The 19,926-nt window shown below is 47.5% G+C and overlaps 7 protein-coding genes across 7 annotated transcripts, besides 2 other annotated features; 5 read left to right on the forward strand and 2 right to left on the reverse strand.

The window, feature by feature from the left end:
* Positions 1-1,090: 1,090 nt before the first annotated feature.
* On the forward strand, positions 1,091-2,553 carry N7482_001544 (uncharacterized protein; the record flags this gene model as incomplete). Its single annotated transcript, XM_056683669.1, has 3 exons — positions 1,091-1,722; positions 1,785-2,094; positions 2,170-2,553. The coding sequence occupies 3 exons, from the start codon at positions 1,091-1,093 to the stop codon at positions 2,551-2,553; spliced, it is 1,326 nt and encodes a 441-aa protein (XP_056547275.1).
* A 1,302-nt stretch (positions 2,554-3,855) lies between these two features.
* On the forward strand, positions 3,856-4,419 carry N7482_001545 (Acyl-CoA N-acyltransferase; the record flags this gene model as incomplete). Its single annotated transcript, XM_056683670.1, has 1 exon — positions 3,856-4,419. The coding sequence occupies one exon, from the start codon at positions 3,856-3,858 to the stop codon at positions 4,417-4,419; it is 564 nt and encodes a 187-aa protein (XP_056547276.1).
* A 545-nt stretch (positions 4,420-4,964) lies between these two features.
* Positions 4,965-5,147: a sequence feature (Protein overlapping with rRNA (N7482_001546, KAJ5175669.1) was converted to a misc_feature.).
* A 263-nt stretch (positions 5,148-5,410) lies between these two features.
* Positions 5,411-5,485: a sequence feature (Protein overlapping with rRNA (N7482_001546, KAJ5175669.1) was converted to a misc_feature.).
* Positions 5,486-6,060: 575 nt separating this feature from the next.
* On the reverse strand, positions 6,061-6,552 carry N7482_001547 (uncharacterized protein; the record flags this gene model as incomplete). The annotated part of the gene is made up of 1 exon (XM_056683672.1): positions 6,061-6,552. One exon carries the CDS (start codon positions 6,550-6,552, stop codon positions 6,061-6,063), a length of 492 nt encoding a protein of 163 aa, XP_056547278.1.
* A 4,781-nt stretch (positions 6,553-11,333) lies between these two features.
* N7482_001548 (uncharacterized protein) lies at positions 11,334-12,207 on the forward strand (the record flags this gene model as incomplete). Its single annotated transcript, XM_056683673.1, has 2 exons — positions 11,334-11,384; positions 11,446-12,207. The coding sequence occupies 2 exons, from the start codon at positions 11,334-11,336 to the stop codon at positions 12,205-12,207; spliced, it is 813 nt and encodes a 270-aa protein (XP_056547279.1).
* Positions 12,208-13,506: 1,299 nt separating this feature from the next.
* Positions 13,507-14,888, reverse strand: N7482_001549 (metallophosphoesterase family protein; the record flags this gene model as incomplete). The annotated part of the gene is made up of 3 exons (XM_056683674.1): positions 13,507-13,867; positions 13,914-14,700; positions 14,756-14,888. 3 exons carry the CDS (start codon positions 14,886-14,888, stop codon positions 13,507-13,509), a joined length of 1,281 nt encoding a protein of 426 aa, XP_056547280.1.
* A 680-nt stretch (positions 14,889-15,568) lies between these two features.
* Positions 15,569-15,812, forward strand: N7482_001550 (uncharacterized protein; the record flags this gene model as incomplete). The annotated part of the gene is made up of 2 exons (XM_056683675.1): positions 15,569-15,624; positions 15,650-15,812. The coding sequence occupies 2 exons, from the start codon at positions 15,569-15,571 to the stop codon at positions 15,810-15,812; spliced, it is 219 nt and encodes a 72-aa protein (XP_056547281.1).
* A 1,030-nt stretch (positions 15,813-16,842) lies between these two features.
* Positions 16,843-17,569, forward strand: N7482_001551 (hemerythrin domain-containing protein; the record flags this gene model as incomplete). Its single annotated transcript, XM_056683676.1, has 2 exons — positions 16,843-17,169; positions 17,225-17,569. 2 exons carry the CDS (start codon positions 16,843-16,845, stop codon positions 17,567-17,569), a joined length of 672 nt encoding a protein of 223 aa, XP_056547282.1.
* Positions 17,570-19,926: the final 2,357 nt, after the last annotated feature.

Genomic DNA, 19,926 nt, shown 5'->3' on the forward strand with positions numbered 1-19,926 from the left:
CGCACTACATTCGAATAGCGGGGCAAAAGTCGAAGCACTAGGCTTCTACGCTAGGCAACTAGCGGCCCTCGCTATTGCCAGCGCTAGCAACTAGTAGGAATTCCAAAAGTACGGCGCTATTATAGTACGACTTGCGATGCTTATCGGAGCCCTGATTGACGCCTATGAGGCGTGGGACAGGAGTGCCGGCAAAAAGGCAGTTCAGCATCATATGCAATTGCCTAGCGCGGGCAAAAGTAGGAAGATAATATGTTACGCATCATCGAAGTCCTCCCAATAGACGCATCTATCGCCGTCCGCTACGACTAGGCGCGTGCTATAGTAATAGCATCGGAGACTGTTGCTCCTCTCCTCCTCAAGAGGTTCTGTGCTGCTAGTATTACCCGCAGCCGAAGTGGGCATCAAGGGCCAGATGCACAGCCCCAATGCAGATAGGAGAGCCTGCACCAATGCGCTCGTCAATTTATGCAATTCTATGCCTGATTTGCAATACGCTGATGCGGCAAATCTGGCCCTTCTAACCTAACCCTCAGGCTGTGCCTTTTTGGACAACGAAACTTCCATTTGCTTCGATCTCACTTTGTGAGGCAAGTTCTAGGGCCCAATGCTACCTGTTCGGGATTATCCTCTTTCTATCTCTTGAGGCCGGGCCCATTTCAACAGCGGGTGGACAGAAGAGATGAAGTTCATTTGTCCTGACTAGTCCTCGAGTCTTCACCGCGATAGCTTCTTTAGTTCAATTTTAGTCAACTATCAAGCTTTCGGTAATACTTGTTAATCTCCGGAAGCGGGGTTCGGTTCTTGATTAATCTTGTTAGTTTCGGCTGGAAATCCCAAGAGGGTTAAGCCCATTTGGGACCTGGAGATAGCGCGTTCATCTCCCCGTCGGAATTCCGACCGTGCGATAGGTGAAGGAACGGCGAGGAATGCAGCAGCAAACAGAGCACGACGCAACACCTCCAAATCCCGAGAGTACGTATATTAATCTCCTGTTTTCCATTGTAGCAATTCCTATGATCGACTTGTACTTCCAGAACAGCATTGATTTCCTCTTTTGATCGCTATCAGTAATTATTTTCCCGTCATGCATATGAAAGCCGGCTTGGTAACAGGAGCTTGTCTCCTAGCGTTCACGCTTGGTGCCAATGCCAAACCTATAAACAAGGCTACCGCCGCGCGGAGCGGTAAGGCCACTACATACAAGCCTGTGGCTTTCACTTCTGCCAGTCCAAACAAGGTCAGCTCCAATGTTCTGGAGCTGACCAAGATCAAGTCTGCGAAGGGAAACAAGCGCAGTGCTGCCTGGAACTTATTTAGCGGAAGCAGCCAGCTCATCTCCCTGGAGACTGGTGAGGAGTTTGCCACAGAGATCGATATTGCGGGTCAAAAGTTTCAAGTCATCGTCGATACCGGCTCTAGTGATACCTGGGTCGTCGGGAGCGGATTCGAGTGTGTCTCTGTCTCCAACTCCAGTGATGTTGTTTCCGAGTCCGACTGTGCGTTTGGTTCCACATACACCCCCAGCTCCTCCTTCACGCAGATCTCTGGAGAGTTCTTCAGCATCACCTATGGTGATGGCGAGTTCCTGAATGGCATCATGGGTACCGATCAGATCACCTTAGCAGGGGTGGAGGTGACCCAGGAGATGGCTCTGGTCAACTATGCTGGGTGGGACGGCGATGGAGTTACTTCCGGTCTGACGGGTCTTGCATTCCCTGCTCTGTATGTATAGTTCCATTTCCAACGCATCTAACTTCAGTGCTGATGTTTTCTTCTAGCACGAGTGCATACTCTAACTCCACGAACCAGCAAATTGAATACAACCCCATCTTCACCACTATGTATGAAGAGGGCAAAATTCTGCCGCTCTTCAGTCTGGCCATCCTTCGTGATGTCTCTGGCCCGTCTGGATATCTTACACTCGGAGGTCTTCCTCCGATAGATTTCGTGCCCCACTTCACCAGTACACCTATTTTGATTACCAACATCCAGGGATATCCCACTACCTACGACTTTTACACCATCAATATTGATAGCCTCCGGTTGAACAAAAAGGAAATTACCGCTGCTGGGGGCTCTAGCATTCAATATATTGTATGAGTTTCCCTCTTGGTGACGAGCTGTCGCACGGATTATCAGCAGAATTTACTAACAGTTCACCGTCCTTAGGTTGACTCTGGCACCACTCTCAATTACTACCCCACGGAATTTGCCAACCAAGTCAACGCCGCGTTTGATCCTCCAGCTGTCTACAGCGATGACGACGGTGTCTACATCGTGGACTGCAACGCCAAGGCACCCCGACATGGAGTTACTATCAACGGCAAGACCTTCTATATCAATCCCCTAGATATGATTCTCAACGCTGGAACGGATTCAAATGGCAAGACAATTTGCATCAGCGGCGTCGATGACGGTGGGTCTAGCTTGACGCAAGATGTCTTCATTCTCGGCGACACTTTCCAGAAGAACGTGGTGTCGATCTTTGACGTCGGCGCTGCGGAGATGAGATTCGCTCCGCGGGAATACTATTCATCGAACGACGATTATTGATTGGTGTGAAAATGAGAAAGAAAAGCATCAATGACCGTAAATCGGCATATATAGCACGATAATATCAAACTGAAGACCTCTTGAGACTGTCGTTTAACCCTACACACCTTCCGACGAGCCCCTATGAAAGAGGTGCGACTACACTTACTCGAGTGCATATGGCAGGTCAGCTACCAAAATTTAAAACCTGCCTTCGAATCCCCCGACACACTGTCCACCTCAACCACTGCATCTCCCTCGCCTAGAACACCAAACACAGTCTCACACACACCCTTCCTCGGACAGACAGTCAATGGAAACGCACACCTCCAACCACAATATATAGTCCCAAAATCACTCAACAACGTCAGCACCTACCACGTTAGTGGTTACTTCATCGCTCAGTATCAATTCTCCCGTTAAACTGTCACCCTCCAGGCTCGACGAAAGACAAAGAAACGCCTGGTCAATCTACCTCACGAGATACCGCAGCTACAAAACACAGTCACTATCGCGATACTTACTTTCAGCATTGCCAGGTTTCTCACGATTCCTGGCGGAGATGCATCCAAATGCGTACATTTGTCGCCCACTCAAGAGCCCGTCACAAATGGGGGCAACCTAACAGCAAAAACGGAAGCTCGGCTACGGCCGGCCTTACATAGTGAGGCTCACCATTCAGAAAGCTTGTAACAATCAATACGTGCGCCTTGTGACACGCTGAAAAACTAAACATCGCGTATCACACAAGGGACAGGAAATGCGAAGTGAAACCATCAAAGATAACAGTATTTCAGACTCGAAATGTTGGAACAATATTTTGCCGAGGATCACCAAAAAATACTATTTTGTAAGACCGTCTAGAGAAGGCAGGATGGGGTGGCAAACTGCTTGCGATCGCATTGGCGGGAGCAGCTACCACTATATTTATAGTTGTTATGTGGCTTGAGAATTCGGACATCTTTATTATTCGGTTCTTTCCGGATTTGCTATTAGTGCAGTTTTTATGATACATACAGCTAGTACTTGGAATTTTTGCTTATGATGATCAAGTTCGGGCTGAGCAGCGGATCACCCGGTGAGTCTAGTCTTTTGGCAACTTGAAGGAGAAATCTTGAGCCTCAATTTTTTGGTGTCCTGAAAATGCGTTATTTTCGACTTCACATAAGATAAGACAGAATGGGTACCCGAGAGCCCAACCTAAATAGGCTAGAGCATGTCAAGCATAGGGCGCGGAATACCACATGACAGCTGACGGACGGGGATTTAGTTGTGCACTCAACCACCAACAGAAGCAAAATTACCATCTTTCGTCGAAGCAAAATGACCAGCGAGCCCCTCAATTTTCGTATTGCAAACCAGCAGGATGCTGTAAAACTTCAGCAACTGATAGAATCGGCATTTCGCGCCGAAGACAGCAGGCAGGGATGGGTCGGCAGCTCGGATCTCGCGTCACGCTTTCATATTGAAGTCAAGGACATCTCAGCCGTGATTATTAACCCAGCTACGGCTTTCCTGGTGGCCAGCGACGATTATGGCGCAATTTTGGGCTCTATTGGAGTTTCAAAACGCGCCCTTGACCGCGCTCGCCTCTTCATGCTTGCAGTAGAACCACAACACCATCGTGGAGGGATAGGACGCCAGGTGCTTGCATACGCCGAGGACTACTGTCAACGCACATGGGATTCCAAAATCGTGGAACTGAATGCCCTTTCGACGCGCGAGGCTCTTATCTCATGGTATCTGCGCCGCGGTTACCGAAAGACGGGAGACTCGGCACCGTTCCCCAGCGAGGAGTACGACGACCTGGCGTTGCCAGCGGACATGTGCTTTATTGAGTTTGAGAAGACTATGGTTCCACTTCCCGTTGCAGAAATAGTCATATGAGCAATCGCATGCGTGACTGCCTACATGCAGCACTGCCTCGGGAGTGTATTTACTGGATTTTTTCCATGATATGGACCTCGCCAACTGCCAAGCACCATGCCTGGGTCCAAATATCTAGCACATTCAAGTTCTGTTGTGGATCCGTCGGCCGATTTATGGCGGTATTTGTTTGTGTTTCCCGGTTATCATGCAAGAGATTCGAGCGTCCGACGTTGGTTTAGCAAATATTGAGTAACAAAATCGAGATATATTGTCGAACTGGAGGCTAACAGTACAGATTAAGGGTGTCGCATATAGTGCACCTTGGTCTAGCAGTCATATTGCCTAAAATTGTGCGACATATTTTAATCATGTTGAGGTACGGTTAAACCCCAGGAACGCTCGCAATCGAAAATAACATCAGTAGCAATTCGAGATGTTTTACCCATACTCTGACCTTACAATTATTTTTAACAAATATCCCCGAAGAGTGAGGAAGCTATCTATTCCCTTTTGCTATTATATGAGACCAAGGCCGGAATCGTCGGTTCTTGCGCTGCATTCAATCAGAAAGGTATTATCCATTCAAAAGCACTTTCAAACACATACGACCATAGGGTGTGGAGAACAGGGCTTCCCGTCCGCTCAGCCGTACTTAAGCCACACGCCGGCCAGTTAGTAGTATGGTGGGTGACCACATGCGAATCCTGGCTGTTGTATGTTTTTTTGTTTTCTGTTTTTTTGTGTGTCTGGAATTAGTAGCATGCAGTCATTAAGACCAGGCTTTGTTGCGAGCGCCAAAGAGATCAGTTCTCATCGAACATCGGCAGGAGAATACATGAGCGGTGAAATGTCTATCCGAGCCGACTTCGGTACTCTCACTTAATTGGGGGCTCCCGCTGGAACATCCCGCAGGATACCCTAGTATAAAAAGTCTGACATCCCCCTCCCTCTACCTTATTCCTTAAAAATCAGTCTTTGTTCCAAATTGACTATACTGGTACCTCCTTACCTGCTCGACTGGCTCTCTGCCCTGAAAATAGTTGCATATCTGCTTCTTCCCACCACGTGTTATGGATCTCCACATTTTGACCACCAGTCATCTGCTGTGATTGAGGTATAAGGTATACAGTGCAGTTCGTGAAAAACATCCTGCCAAGAATTCGTTTGTTAGAGTCCAATTTCGGGTCGCAGTGTGCTTGATGTAGACAAATCGCATGCTATAGAGACTGACCCCAGACTTTCTTACAGCTCTGCCTCTAGCTATGTGGCTCTCTCTTGCGGTGCCTAGTCATGAGTTTGTAGTTATATTGAAAGTTTCGGCGCGCAGGGATATTTTTTGGCGGTCGGGCACATGAATAGGTGCACTTGTGTTTGACCACACCGAGTACTCCACTTGTATGTTTAAAAGAGGTCTATACATTAAGAAGATGGCCCTAAGCAAATAGAGGTGACAGATCTTCGTCCAGGTAATACGTAAGTGCATGCTAGGTCTTATCTCCTTAATCTCTCGGGAGAGATGCGAAGATGTAGAAAATAAAGTAATCAATTTACGAGCAAGAAGCCACAGGATCCAACTTGCAGGCCGTAAAATGCTCCCTGTATACAAAAGAAATCTTCAACATTTGCAAATAACTTCCTTTCAGAAATTATGCCATCTCGTTAACCGGAAGTAACGTGAAGGGGGCCATTGCCGTCATCCACTGGGCAACCGTCGCTGTCAGAATTGAACTCGACAACGCAGCTGGAGTCCTGGCCAATAGCAATACCAATAAAGGTCGTGTCGGTCTGTCCATTGCTAGTACCAAGGCTGTTGCCATTGCCATCCTTCACCTCGCAGGTCTCAGGGTGACCTGCAAAGTCAGCCTTGCACTTGAACTTGCGAGGAGTGCTCCAGCAGTCGCCCTCGATAGTAAACTCGCGGCCGTCATCGGTGTTGTAGCAGGGCGAGTGGTCATCAGGGAAGCCTTGGTCGTAGATGGCCTCACCCGCATCGTTAATGATGGCAAAACCGGAATAGTGCCCGTTCGTGTTGCCCCCAGCTGGGCCAGAGATGGTGGAAAAGTCACCAGCAGACCAGACGACCCTGAGGTGTTCGGCGTAGATTGGCGCGGAGGCTGCCAGCAGGCAGAGAAAAGTGCGGAGGGGAGCCATGCTTTCAGCAGTCAAATTGAGTCCGGTGAGTTGAATAGAATTGAGGATTTGTTCTGTCTCCAAGCTTGCTTTTCGGAAGCCCTTTTATACCTGTTCGAGGTCGCATTCAGTCACTAAAAGATGATGCCAAGGAATTTGCGTCTCTTTATTCCCTGATCTGATGAGATGTTTGCATGGATTAGTGGAGACATGAGAGCAGAGTACAACTTTCGAAGGAATGGCTAGGTTCGGGATCCACTTTCTACCTTCCTGTTGAGTCTTGTCATCGCTTTATTGATTTACATCAATGATTGAACAGCTTGTGAAATGTGCAGAGGGAGCCGGGGGGGCTTTCTGCATACTCTTCCAGGTGTTGATTATTCAACAAAACCCGATGTTTGAGCCCTTCCCCCAGGCACCCAATCCCAACTCAGTGGAGAGAGACAATCAATACCATATAAAGTATGTCGGGTGAGTTCCGACGACTCCGTTGATAAGCGTCCAAAATATGGGGTCCAGAATGCAAATCTACCCCAAAGGTTCTGACTGTGTCTGACGAGACTGATGTGGATAATTTTAGTGCAGATCCAGGGCGGGACTCGGGAAGGCCAAGACTTTCCTTACGGCCCGGCCAATGGTACTCAGCAAATGCAAGAAGGATTGTCGACCCACTCTCCGGCCAAGGTCGTTTGCTCTACCTCAATCCTGCTCGGACATGGCCGAGAGTCCGACTAGAGGTCCCCGGATCCAGACATGCTGCACGATATCAAATGCCCTACTTGCTCAGGAGCCCTTTATATCAGAATATCATGATCCTCACCTGCATTTACTTTCAATACTGTATACCCTTCAAGGGGCTTGTACCACTCACTCATTATGCTGCAGGCAATGACGTTGGATCCACATTGTTGTTTCACATTACTAGTGATTAAGCCCCGCAGTCATTATGATATTTATGATATGCTTCCGCCCCCAAACGCCAAGAAGAGTCAGCAATGACATGATTCAGTGTCAAACCTGAACTTAGAGATGACGTCAATAGTCTACAAGCTCACGAGCATACAGATGTAAAATTCATTGCCTTGATCGCCATTAAGCTAAGCTTCATCCAGATCTGTATCACAGGAGTAAGCTACGTACTATTTGAGATGCTTCCCTGCTGACTCGGAGTCATACTAAAGAGCCCCACTGTAAAATACGAATCCTCCGTGATCTTCATCAATACAAGGACTACGACGATATTCTCACAACCTTCTGCATCACGCTGCCGCAGAACAACTATAAACAGGATTTGCTTGCAGAACTCGTCAAACGTATCATGGGGGAGAAGTACGACACATACCTGTTGAGGAGATTATAGGCCAATATTTCAAGAAAGCGCTTACATATACTGGCCACGCTACCTAAATTGGGCTGCTCGTACCGGCGCTGGGCCAACAGGTCATTTGCTCCTATCTACCCGGGTAGGTGGGCTTTCGATGTGATTGTTGTAATTGCTCGACCTACTTTGCCACGCCCCATTTTGCCATCCTGGCAGCCTACGTTGGCGGCTGATGCGTCTAGGCCATCAATAAGGACTGTTCCCAAATGAGTACACAACGCCATACCTTCCGCGCTATTGCTTCAGTTTTGATATGCCTTTTTAATAGCTGGTCTGCAGATAAGGTCAGATTCCAATTCCGTCAAACTCACAAATAGAAATATAAAGGACTGGAAATTGCCCACGTCATGTTCAAATTCTGGTAGACTCGTGTCTGGCTGATCTGAGAACTAGTGTCCATTGATCCGACCCATACTGTGTTTCATTGGTGCTAACTCCCCCCTGACGCTATCCCAGAGTCACTATATGATTGCCTTACCACGATGAGACCCTTAGCAGGGTTAGTTAGGAGTCCAGAAGACGGAGTATCGAATAACATTCGGCGGTAAGGCGATTTCAGATGCACTTAGACTAGTCTTTCTAGAAACGAACTCGACCATCATTGTCCTTTTTGCTTCTTTATCTTTCTCAATGTCTTATTCACCTACGTCTACTCTGTACGTTATTATTTATTCTGATTGTATCTCTGCAATCTTTATTATCGGTATATTTATATTAGCGCTGGCCAAGAATACTTCTACTTATAATTAGCCTAAACCTGAGGTTAAGGTATAAATCCCTGCAACCTCTACACCCTATAATGATCATCAAACCTCTTACGCTAATTTCCAGCACATACGACCATAGGGTGTGGAGAACAGGGCTTCCCGTCCGCTCAGCTGTACTTAAGCCACACGCCGGTCAGTTAGTAGTATGGTGGGTGACCACATGCGAATCCTGACTGTTGTATGTTTTTATTTTTGTTTCTAATTTCTCTAACAAGTTGCATGACTGCAATTTTAGTGTTCCTTTTTTGCGGTCCAATGCCAGGCGGTATTTCTATAGAGTACTGTTAGGCATAGTGACCACCGCGGAGGCGCCGGTTGGAAGCCTGAGGTATGTAAACCGCTATTCCTTTCTTTTTATTTATTGTTATTTTTTCGACATTCTTTGATTCGCGTAACAGTAGATTTAGAGCTTTGTATGGCTGAGGCTCTTTGTGAATATATGCTGATTACCAGCTTGAACACAATTTTCCAAGGCCCTGTGGCAGAATTGCTTCATGTAGGGCTTCCGACTGGCAACATGTAAAGCACTCATAAGAGACATGAAATGACAGATCAAAAATAATTGTTCACCGACATCGCCTGGATGTGCAGTTATGCTGACCTATGAAAGAATCACCAGTTTCCAAGTACAGAGTACAGGCCAAAATATCACATCTTCTTACTTGTTGACTGTGGTCAAACAGAGCACCCGCTGCTGGTATCAACAGAGCACCCGCTGCTGGTATCATTTTCAACCCAAAATCTAGGACAGCAAAGTAAGCAATTTATAGCCGCAAAATCTAATGCTAAATAGAATAAGTATACACTAACGCTTTATCCTCTTGAACCACTATCGATGGTCTTTTAATAGTATATTCTTTAGTAAAAGGTATCGCCTTTGGCAAAGTAATTAGCCTTTGAAATCGATACCAATTAATTCTACCCTTACGGCTACAACTAAGCTTGCTAGTCTTAATCTGTTGAGAGGTCTGGGCATAGACCTTCATAGCCACAACCTGGGGGCGCTTAGCAATATCCGTCATGGTAGTGTAGTGTAGTGGTAGTGGTGGTGATAGATAGAAATATTTGAATAGGGGCTTTGTTTTCCACTATCAAGGCAAAAAGCACTAGTACTCATAGCCTAGCGGGGTATGGAAGACTTTTGGAATGGCCCTCCGGAGCCTGGTGTTCCGTAAGTCTTCGACCACCCAACAATGACATATTATTCAGCCGGTTCAAACAACTCCCCTTACTCCTGCATCAATATATGGCTTTGTTAGTTTGTAGGTTGGGTTTGATTCATATTCCAGATGAACTTTATGAAGAAGCATGATCGTACTTTACGTTTATAGCGGTTTCTTGACCTGTCAAGTTTCCTCTGAGAGCGGAAGACTAGACGGTAGAGCAAATGGTGGTCGAAAACTTATGAGACACCAACTGTACCAAGCTGCGGTTTACTGTACCCCCCAATACTGTACCGCATCTCCTCCGTACCAGGAACGGGGCAAATCTCCTGCGCGATTCAAAAAGACCCATGCGACTCGGGTTGGCGATATTCAAGGGCTAGGCTGTGTGGGCCGTGGGTCGCGGCTAGATGGCGGAGGGGAAAAGGGGGTGGTGGGGCATGTGCATCTTCAGCTTTTGTGGCGCTCGCAGAGTTTGAAGTTGGTGGCTGCAAGCCCCGGGCCATACTTAAACATGGGCCAGCTTCAATTATTTATGTGTGTTTGTACAATAATTGCACCAAGTTCCGGTAGCTTCGCTAATGCGTTAGTCCACAGACTTTGCTGCCCTCTGCTCTTGCACAAAAGGGGGTGGGAAATGGGTAGCTGCTTTCAATTAGCCTAGCAGGCCATCGTGCCGCAGTGGAGATATCCTTTGTTCAGCTGTAAGAGGAGTAATGGACATCTTGATAAAAGCTCCTGTCAGCAGGAAAGACCAATGGTAGGAGTTGTGGAATACGGAGGATGTAGTGACTCGATGGTCTGGATGTGGCCATTATTGGCGGCGAGTCTAGGAATGCAACGTCCTATTGATGAGAAAACCAATTCTCCCAAACCCCCGTCCTTTGTCTTCACCCCCTGATCGGCGATGTCACGAGCGCAAAAATCAGATATGGAGCCGGTCGGCTACATGTGCGGAGCCGCTCACGAAGCACGAGCAATAAGGCCGCGCCTTCAACTAACGGATCGGAAGCGGGGCGGGCAGCACAAAGTTCGACGACGGGGTATTGGCACTGCTAGCTTAAAAGTCCTCCAGCAGAACTGGGCAACATCGCTCCTGAACGACAGGTGATCGCCAATCAGGGCCCCGTTTGTAGTGTCAATAAGCCGGACTGGACTTTCTCCAAGACCCTGTTTTCCCTGTTTTTCTTATGGACCTTTAAATGCAGATCGGCACTGCTGCCGCTATCCCTTCTCCGAGATTGCAACAGTGCAGGTCCCAAGACGCTATGCTTGTTGGCTTTGTTGGTTCGGCACAGGCACGCCGTTGGCTCTTCGCCTACTCCCTACACGACAGTACATTATCCTCTCCTGATCCCTCAGTCGACTCCCATCTGCTTCATTCTCTCGTTAGTCCTCTCAGTCGCTCTTTTTTGCTGTTCTCAGCGTCCATTCTTTTATCACCCCACACTCTTTTGACCATCCACGTATGATTACGTTTCTTTCGACACAATGAAGCAATCGATTATCACTTCCCTCGTCGCTCTGGCGGCTTCCTGCTCTGTAAGCCGAGAGATGACTCCTGTACCCATAGCCGAAATGGTACTGACGTGCTTTTTTATAGGGCGTCTATGCCACCCAGGACTTGATCAGTGTGCCTGTTGGGCTCTGCGCCGTCATCCTTGGAGAGAAAGAGTGCAAACAGCAGAGCTCCACCACCGGCCTGATCAACGTCCCCCTTGAGGGGTGCGTGGCTGCTCTTGGACAGAGCAAGTGTGACCAGGCCTCTTCTTCCGCCAGCGACGGCGGCTCCCTGATCAATGTGCCGATCAACGTCTGTCTGGCTGTCCTCGGCGAGGTCCACTGCCAGCAGAGCTCCGATACCACTGGCGGCCGGATCAACATCCCCATCAACCTGTGCCTGTCTGTTTTGGGCGAGCATGATTGCAAGGATGCTTCCAGCCAGAACCTCGCTATCACCGAGTCGGCGAACAGCGTCCCCAGCGCCCCTGCGACTGCACCCGCTGGCGCCAGCTCTGCTCCATCGTCTCCTGCTGTCTCTGCCACCCCCGCCCCGAGCTCCTCCGGACCCTCTCGCGTTCCTGGCTTCTCTGCCGGACGCTCTTCCACAGGTCGCCCGTCCTCATCCGCCGCCGCCACTGTGACCGTTACTCGTACCACCACCATCTGCCCCACCAGCTCCGCTGGTGTCAAGACCTCCTCTATTCGCCGCGTGACCGCCACTGCTCCCGCTGGTTCCGTCTCCAGCGGAAGCGTGAGCACTCCCACTGCCAGCCCTGTTGCGTTCAACGCCGCTGGCCGTGCTACTCTGTCCGGTGTCGCGGTGATCTTCGGTGCCCTCTGCGCAGCTGCCATGCAGATCTAAGTCGCGATATAAGCTTTCTTAGCCGAATAATGCGACATCCACTGGTGACAGCTGGCATCCTCACGCACCATCCGCTACTGTTGACATGTTCTTCGTGCTGGACATTCGAGTCCATATTTTCTTTGACTTCTATTATTGATGGACCAAATCGGCCTCAATACAGCCATCTTAATTCTGTGATACCTCCTTAACTCGGTTCATTGTTTTCGTCATTTACGTTGTCCATGTAGCTACGAGGAATATATTGGCTGCGTGACATTGACCGAATATTGAATTTTACTTGTGCGCCGATTGCTACAAACTCAACTACTCAATATTGATTGGAATATCTGGGCCGTTAAGAATAAACGTAATCGTAATATTTCCTGATGAATAGAATGACGGCAGAGTTAATTTGATCCGCCATGCAGGATCACTTGTCTTAATCTGAATATCATATTGAGGGGGAGTTGATGGATTCCGTGGCAGTCAATAATATCGGGTTGTTCTTAAGCAATTCAATTAGTAAATCATGTACCTAGCTAACGATACATTCTTTCGAGAGCCTAATTGACCGCCACATGAATTCCGAGAATCGAATTTGGTTTTATAACACCACATCCACTCGGCGACGCTTAAAAACCACCCAGGCACAGACCGCAAGAATGGGTTCAAATGTTGTACCACCGGAGTGTGTGGAAGAGATTATGAGATATCTCGACCTCTCCACCCTCAAGTCCGGAGAGTGAGTATTTGAATACCTACTCTGTATAGATTGTGCAGACCCCCCTTCAGAAAACTCCGCTTTCAGTCAATGGAATTGACGAAGTCCAGTCTTCGGTCATTTCGAGCGTTACTTCTGCACAAACTCTAAGTACTGGTCATGGTTTGTAGATATATTGGGAAACTTATCCCACTCTTCGTTAATAAGAATTATTTTCTGCATGTTGAAAGTCAAATGAGAAGTACACTTCTACCCAATGCTCCATTGGGGCGTGGTGATGCTCCTAATCCGTGGCGCTGTTAACTCCGAGATGATGACAGCGTTGCCCAGATGCCCAGCCTCTTGGTAATGCGAACCCCTCACAGTCACTGCTGTGCCGAAATTTTGGTTTGATTGGAAATACGCCAAGGAAGAATGGATTAATTGACTGAACTGATTTTGATGCCTATGAAATGGAGACGCAAGGTGGCTATTTATAGCCGGAAAGGAGTGTTTTATTCGGGCGAGGGGCTGAGTAAAGGCAAGGTAATGGAGCAAGAAAATACGCGAAATCTTGTTAACTGGTCTCGTGCGACCAAATGTACGTAATCTATTTTCTAGAAAAGGTGTACGCGAAAGCAGACCAGGGTAAGACTCCATAAGACGACCCAGGGGAGCAAAACAGATTGCTCATGTGTACTGGAAACTCTTGAAGCTTGAACCATTCTCCGCGCAACCTCTTCGTATTGATCCTGGCCATAGGTTGCGTTCAGCGTTATTGCAGCTGACGTTGTGCCGTCCTCGAGCCGAATCCATGTTTGTATCTCATCTTCCATGGCTCTTTGATCCAGGAAGATTTGTCGTCCACCACGGGCGGCATCACCATAACCGCCGTAGCCAGTATGCCGGCCATAGCACATATTGACACCGTTTCCCGTCAATTCTTGCTCAACGATACTACCATTCCACTTGAAACACCTGTATATGTTAGACAGTGTAATCATCACTCCGTTGAGGTTCATACCAGTCATTGTCATGATCGTGACCACTGAATGTCGCAATCAATCCCGTAGTGTTGAGGAGGGCCTGCATAAACTGGTTATCCTGCCCAGTGTAGTTGGTGTCGCCAGAACCTTGCGACACTACGATTTCCCCGTTGATCCCGGGAGTTGCTTTAGAATCAAATTCCTCTTCCTGGTAGCTAAACATCGCATGTGCAGGAATATGGTAAAATGCGAGCGATGGAATGACTTTGCGATACTTCGCGGTCAAATTGGCATTTTGATTTATAAACCATTCAACGACCTGTTTTGACTTTGTTAGAGGCCTATGATTGTAAGTGGGGACGAACTGTACATCTTCGTGGACCCAATCACCTCTTGTACCCGAAAGTCCGTTTATACCTCGATTTGTTGCGTAATGTCCCCCTTTCGAGTCAAAAAACCATAAAATAAGAGAAGGCGTGTCCTCGGAGCTTTCGTGCGGATAGACTGGCAAATAGTAATTCGTGACTCCAGCCTTTGGGCCTGTAACCATACTTCTAGTCAGGCTATTCTTGTACTGTATCTCATGATCGTAGATATCCTTCATCGGATTCAAGTTGATTTCACTGTCATGGTTACCATAGGTTGATGCCCATGGAATGTCCATCTCAACCAACGGTGTCACAACTTCATGAAGATAGTGGCCAGAATTGTCACCATCTGTAGCTTCGCCGGATATCAAGTCTCCGTTCAAAACAACCAGTTGTACATCTTCCCTTGACAGAACATGTGACATGACCCTTTTTGTCATAGAATCGAGTGTCGCATCTGGGTCAGGTTAGCGAAGCTTATTACTGAATTGAATGGTGCTGGAGGTAAATACTTTCAGCGAAGTGCAAATCACTAAATACAGAGATCTGAAAAGTGCCATTCTTGGTAAATCGAAGGTTCCGATCATCCAACTTTTTAGGCGATCGCGGCTTCATAATATGCTGAATCGAATCTTTGGCCAGCATATTGAGACACGTCAAGGAACGGTCCTCGGAGGCAGTAAACACGTCTTATAACAAATGTCCATGGCAGATTATACTGCGACAGTGGCTATGCTAGAGCCAAGTCATTCACGTCATGATATTTTGTTGCCTGATAATTCTGGGCGTTCATGATCTGCAGGTTCGATGTGAGGTATCGCCGGAAATGGACTGGCCGAGATCGCCAAGATCTTCGCGCTGTCATCGAGCATGGAGTTAACGGTGATAGCCGCTGACCGCCAACGGAAATACGACAGACCAGAAGGCCCCGGTCGCAAACCATTATCCTTAATCTTTAGCTTCCGGCCCCTCAAGCACTGAGCAGAGTCGCACCCCCGGGCAGCAAAATGGAGGCACTCCCATGTTTCCTGGAGCGTACATTGTTCGCGCTCGCTGTTTGAATCGGACCGTGGTTTCCTCAATCTCTAATTGGTGTTGATTTGGTGCGCCATTTGACCCATGTTCTCCGCATAGATATCATCCACACTGGCCTGTCTACTTAGCGTGGGTCTGCCGATGTGTTTCGCGATCATATAACGTCCAGTATTTCCGAAACCTCGAAAATCGGAAACAGGCGTTCCAAGCACCTTTTCTTTCCGGTCGGTGATACCGCGAAGAATGTCCTTGATAACAATCCGTGGATTATAAGAAGTTTGGGGGCAGTTATGACGATATGGAGCAGATGGGCGATTCTTGAGATCCCCAGCCGTGGACGAGGTGAGTAGGCCTTGGGAACAGATCTCTAGCATTGTACAGCGCGGCGCGAATGAGGAGGCAGCTGAGCAGATCAGGAAATTGATCGAAGATGAGAAGGATAAGCTTCAAATCATTGGCGATGAGGCGTGGAGCAAGGGTCTCGAGGAGTCTCGGCAATATCTCGAGGAGAGCTCAAGCTTAAACGATTGGTAAAAGACAACATCGAAGCGTTGAAGAAGGGGGACTTAAAGGACCTATAAAGTCTTGTCAAGAGGTGCTACTCCGGGCAAACCACAGGTGGGAGAAGTACGTCAAGGATAGGGTTGACCAAGCCAGGGTCGCCTACTTGCGCAGCCTGGACAAGTGGCTGGAGATGGTCGAAGATAGTTCCAAAGTAATTTCCCAGTTGCAGTTATTACGGAATCCTGGGCAGACGAAGGGTAGCGAAGCAGAAAATGATGGGCTCGAGGAGACCAGAACTGCAGGATGTGTTGAAAAAGCGAATGGAACAGGTGGCGAGGCTCGCCGAGGAGGAAAAAAGAGAGAGCAAATGAGCTTGATTGAAGCACGATAAATTGTCATATGTACATTTCAATACCCTAAATTTGGAACTAAGTCGAACCACCGTTGAACAGTAATCGAAATTTCCAGCTGGCAAGTACTTTGGACACCCGAACGGATTCTAGACCGTTGACCATCTAGTGAACTCCGTCCCACGGACCTATCCTCACGTCAAGCTTACACAATCCAATCAATAGTTATACTACTTTGGTTAATGATGATAATTAGGCCGATAAAGGCTAGGCCTGCCTAACGGTCGCCCGGATTGAACGAGCCTGTTCCTCTTTGGTGGGATTGGATCCGAGGGTCCATCTGGCTGATTACTATTCACATGCGCTTTAGTCGTAGCAGCTAAGTTTAAGTATCGAATACAAGTTGAATTAGTCAAATCCAGGTATTTAGAGTTCAACAGAGTGACATTCCTTAGCATTCACCACCCGTCACCATGACGCTTATTAATATACTTTCTCTGACTGGTCCATTTGCTTGAGGCGACGGTGCTTCCCTGATACCATTTGCCTCCAGATCCTGGAATCTGGCATCCGTTCCAAGGATGTTGCACATCATCAACGCGTAGTTTTCTGGTAAGATAGGCTGATTTTAGGAAAGCAGGGCAAATTTTTTTGTTATAAGATGAAGCACAGTAAGTGCCATGTCCGGGTAGGTTCTGCGATTTACCAACATGGCCTTCGTTCTGCGTGAACTCAGAACAACCAGTCTCAACCGCGCCGCACTATTTAATACAAGACGCACATTTGCGATTTCACCTATCGTCATGGGATCCCGTATCAGCGACACGATCAAGCAGGATCACCGGGAGATAGAGTCTTATTATAACAATATAATCAATGCGACAGACGAGACTGAGAAGGTGAGATGGCAAAATATGTTCACCTGGGAATTGGCACGACACTCCATTGGAGAGGAGCTTGTTGTCTACCCGGCATTCGAGAAATACGTGTCCGGCGGTGTCGATCTTGCAAACAAGGATCGCAAAGAGCACCAAGCAGTATGTCATACTCCCGTGAGTTTCATTAACATCATTTACATGATATGTTACGCAGGTCAAAGAGCAATTGAAGCAGTTCCAGAACATGCAGCCTTCGAATCCTCAGTTCACTTCTACTCTTAAGGCTTTGATGGACGATCTGTCTCAACATATCAAGGAAGAAGAGTCGCATGACTTGCCCAAACTTGAAGAAGTCCTGTCACAAGACGACAGCGAGAAGTACTCGACGTCCTTTGGAAGAACTAAAATGTTCGTTCCCTCTCGTTCTCACCCAAGTGCTCCCGACAAACCGCCATTCGAGACGGTTGTTGGCCTTTTGGCGGCGCCAATCGATCATCTTGCCGATCTCTTCCGCAAGTGGCCTCACACCTCGGGCATGCCTAATCCTTCCACGAAGTAAATATAGGTTCTGAAGCTCAGGGAGTAGTAACCCCTTGCACGCACTATATTTATTTAGTTCATGATTTTGCAATCATCAATCTGCCGTCTTGGTGTTTCTTGAATAACTCCTTGTGAATGAAAAGTCTCCGATGAATTTTTTTCGCTATTCTCCACCTATCATAGAAATTAGCTAGCTTGCTATCGCTATTGAAAGTGATGACCTAGAGTATAAGAATACCGCCACGTTTTCATGACTTATCGTAACGGCAGACGTTTACTGAAGTGCGTGCGTGGCGTGATGGAGAATCATTTCACACCAAGCAAGGGAACATTCTGAAGATCACTTGCGGGCGGTATCTACACTCTCATCGACTTGAAATGTATTGACGGTGTTAGTGACGATTCTTAGAATGTGTCCACGGGTCGTCGATCGGCCGCCTGCAATATTTAACTTCCCGGGAGCGCGCGGAGCGATATAAAGGTGCGAGGCTCATGTTTTGTAGATTTGATTACGGAAATGTTTGCTAGAATGCTGTTGATTTGGTCATATGGCATTAATTCCAATGCGTGCTAAGATGCTCTATATGTTGCATGCTTTGGTTAACCACCGCCAAGTGAAAGAAACGTCGCGGTATCAGAGATAGCCATGCCATGGGCAGATAATTTTATCGACTGTCGCCTTATCGCAGGGTAAAATAGGAAAATTGAAAACAGGAACACTAGAACTTTCCAAATTCGAGCTGCGTAGGCGATCTGACAGGTCAAATCCAGATTATTAGGAGAGAAAACATGAGAGACATGATGAGATGTGGGGGTTGAGCTAACAATACATGGTTAACCGGACAGTGAAGTAATAAACCCGTCACAACAAGCAATACTTTTGTATGATTCTGGGAGTAATTCTCAAGATTATGCTGTGTGCTGACCCCTGTGGGGCTTGCCTAGGCTTTGAGAGATCCCGCCAATGAGGGAGATTTTCTCCTAGCTATAGCACCAAAGCAGGTTTTGGACTATAAGTCCTGGTCTCAGCCCGGTGTGGAAGTAACTTGTTACCCTGTCCCACTTCCGTATTAGTAAACGACGCATGCTAAGCATCCAATCACACATGGAAAGGAAATTGTAAAATATCTCGCGACTTGAAAGAAAATAGGTTGTAGCTCGTATGAAGCATTTAACTGGATCGCCAAGTGAGAAAGATAGCATCATTGACTTCATATTGGTAAAATGAAACTGACCTGGTGAACCCCGGCTCATGATATTAAATTGTTGAGGCCTGCCCAGGAAGAAGCGTTCACTTACTTAACCATCATTCATAGTTTCTAAATTATAAGGATAAATCAATGCTCATGCAATCTTACTCTAGACTCAGCGGAGGAAGCTGGGCCCAGGTTTTAACGCATTGATCGTAACAAATCCCAAAATTACAAAGACGGCCAACATCACCAAGAGGCGAACAGCAGCAACAACTTGGCTACACTCCGATGAAATGCCACCATCATGCCCTTCCCAGTCTGGCATACGATAGATGGTGTGGTTGTCAGTGGAGCCGTATATCCCGATGTGACTGCCGCCCAGGCCGTCCGTGTCATGATAATGATAATGATAATGATGTAAAAGACCAAGATCATGATGCTTGGAAATGATCTTTAGTATTGCCAGTATTGGGAGAGATAGGAAGACATAGACATACTCCAATCGTCGAGTCTGTCATGGTTGTTGTATCATGGTGTGTCATGGTGAAGGTTCAAGGTTTTGGCCCTTCAGTTGTGTAAGCGGTAGGCCTGGGGCGTACTGGGGTATTAGGGATTGCAGGTGACCTAGAACGGTGTGCAGTAAGCGTGGAGGGTGAGCACTAAAACAGAAAGGGAAAGCCAAGAGCTGCCAGGCATTATCCCGTACATATGTACCCTATGCATCTCAAGTATTTTCCAACTGTAGGTGTAACAGCTACATGACTCAACTTACTTTCATGGCTGCACACACAGAGTCCGCCACAAATAAAACTTATGGCAAGGTCTTCTGGGCTAGGTGCAGGTGCAAGAATGTCCCATGATTAGTAAGGGGAATACCTCGCATTGAATTCTTAGGCTGAGAATCTCAACATCCGTCCACAAAAACTGTATGTTCGTGTTGCCCCATTCCGTAACCCCCTTAGAAAACCTACGAGTAAATTAATGGACCCTATGTGTCCAGCTGATTTCTCACTGTCGGCGGCCATTGGCTGGCTAGAGAATGGATGAAGGGAACATTCTCAAGAGTACTGTACCTCACCCCTCACTCCCCCCCCCCCCCCCCGAGTGGCATCTAGACATAACAGGAAGGGTCGTAACTACTCAATTTACTAGTATCAGTTACATGGAACTTCCTTATAAAGGC

This window comes from Penicillium canariense, assembly GCF_028826845.1.
Source record: "Penicillium canariense strain IBT 26290 chromosome Unknown utg000001l_segment0_segment0, whole genome shotgun sequence".
NCBI classification, from domain to species: Eukaryota; Fungi; Ascomycota; class Eurotiomycetes; order Eurotiales; family Aspergillaceae; genus Penicillium; species Penicillium canariense.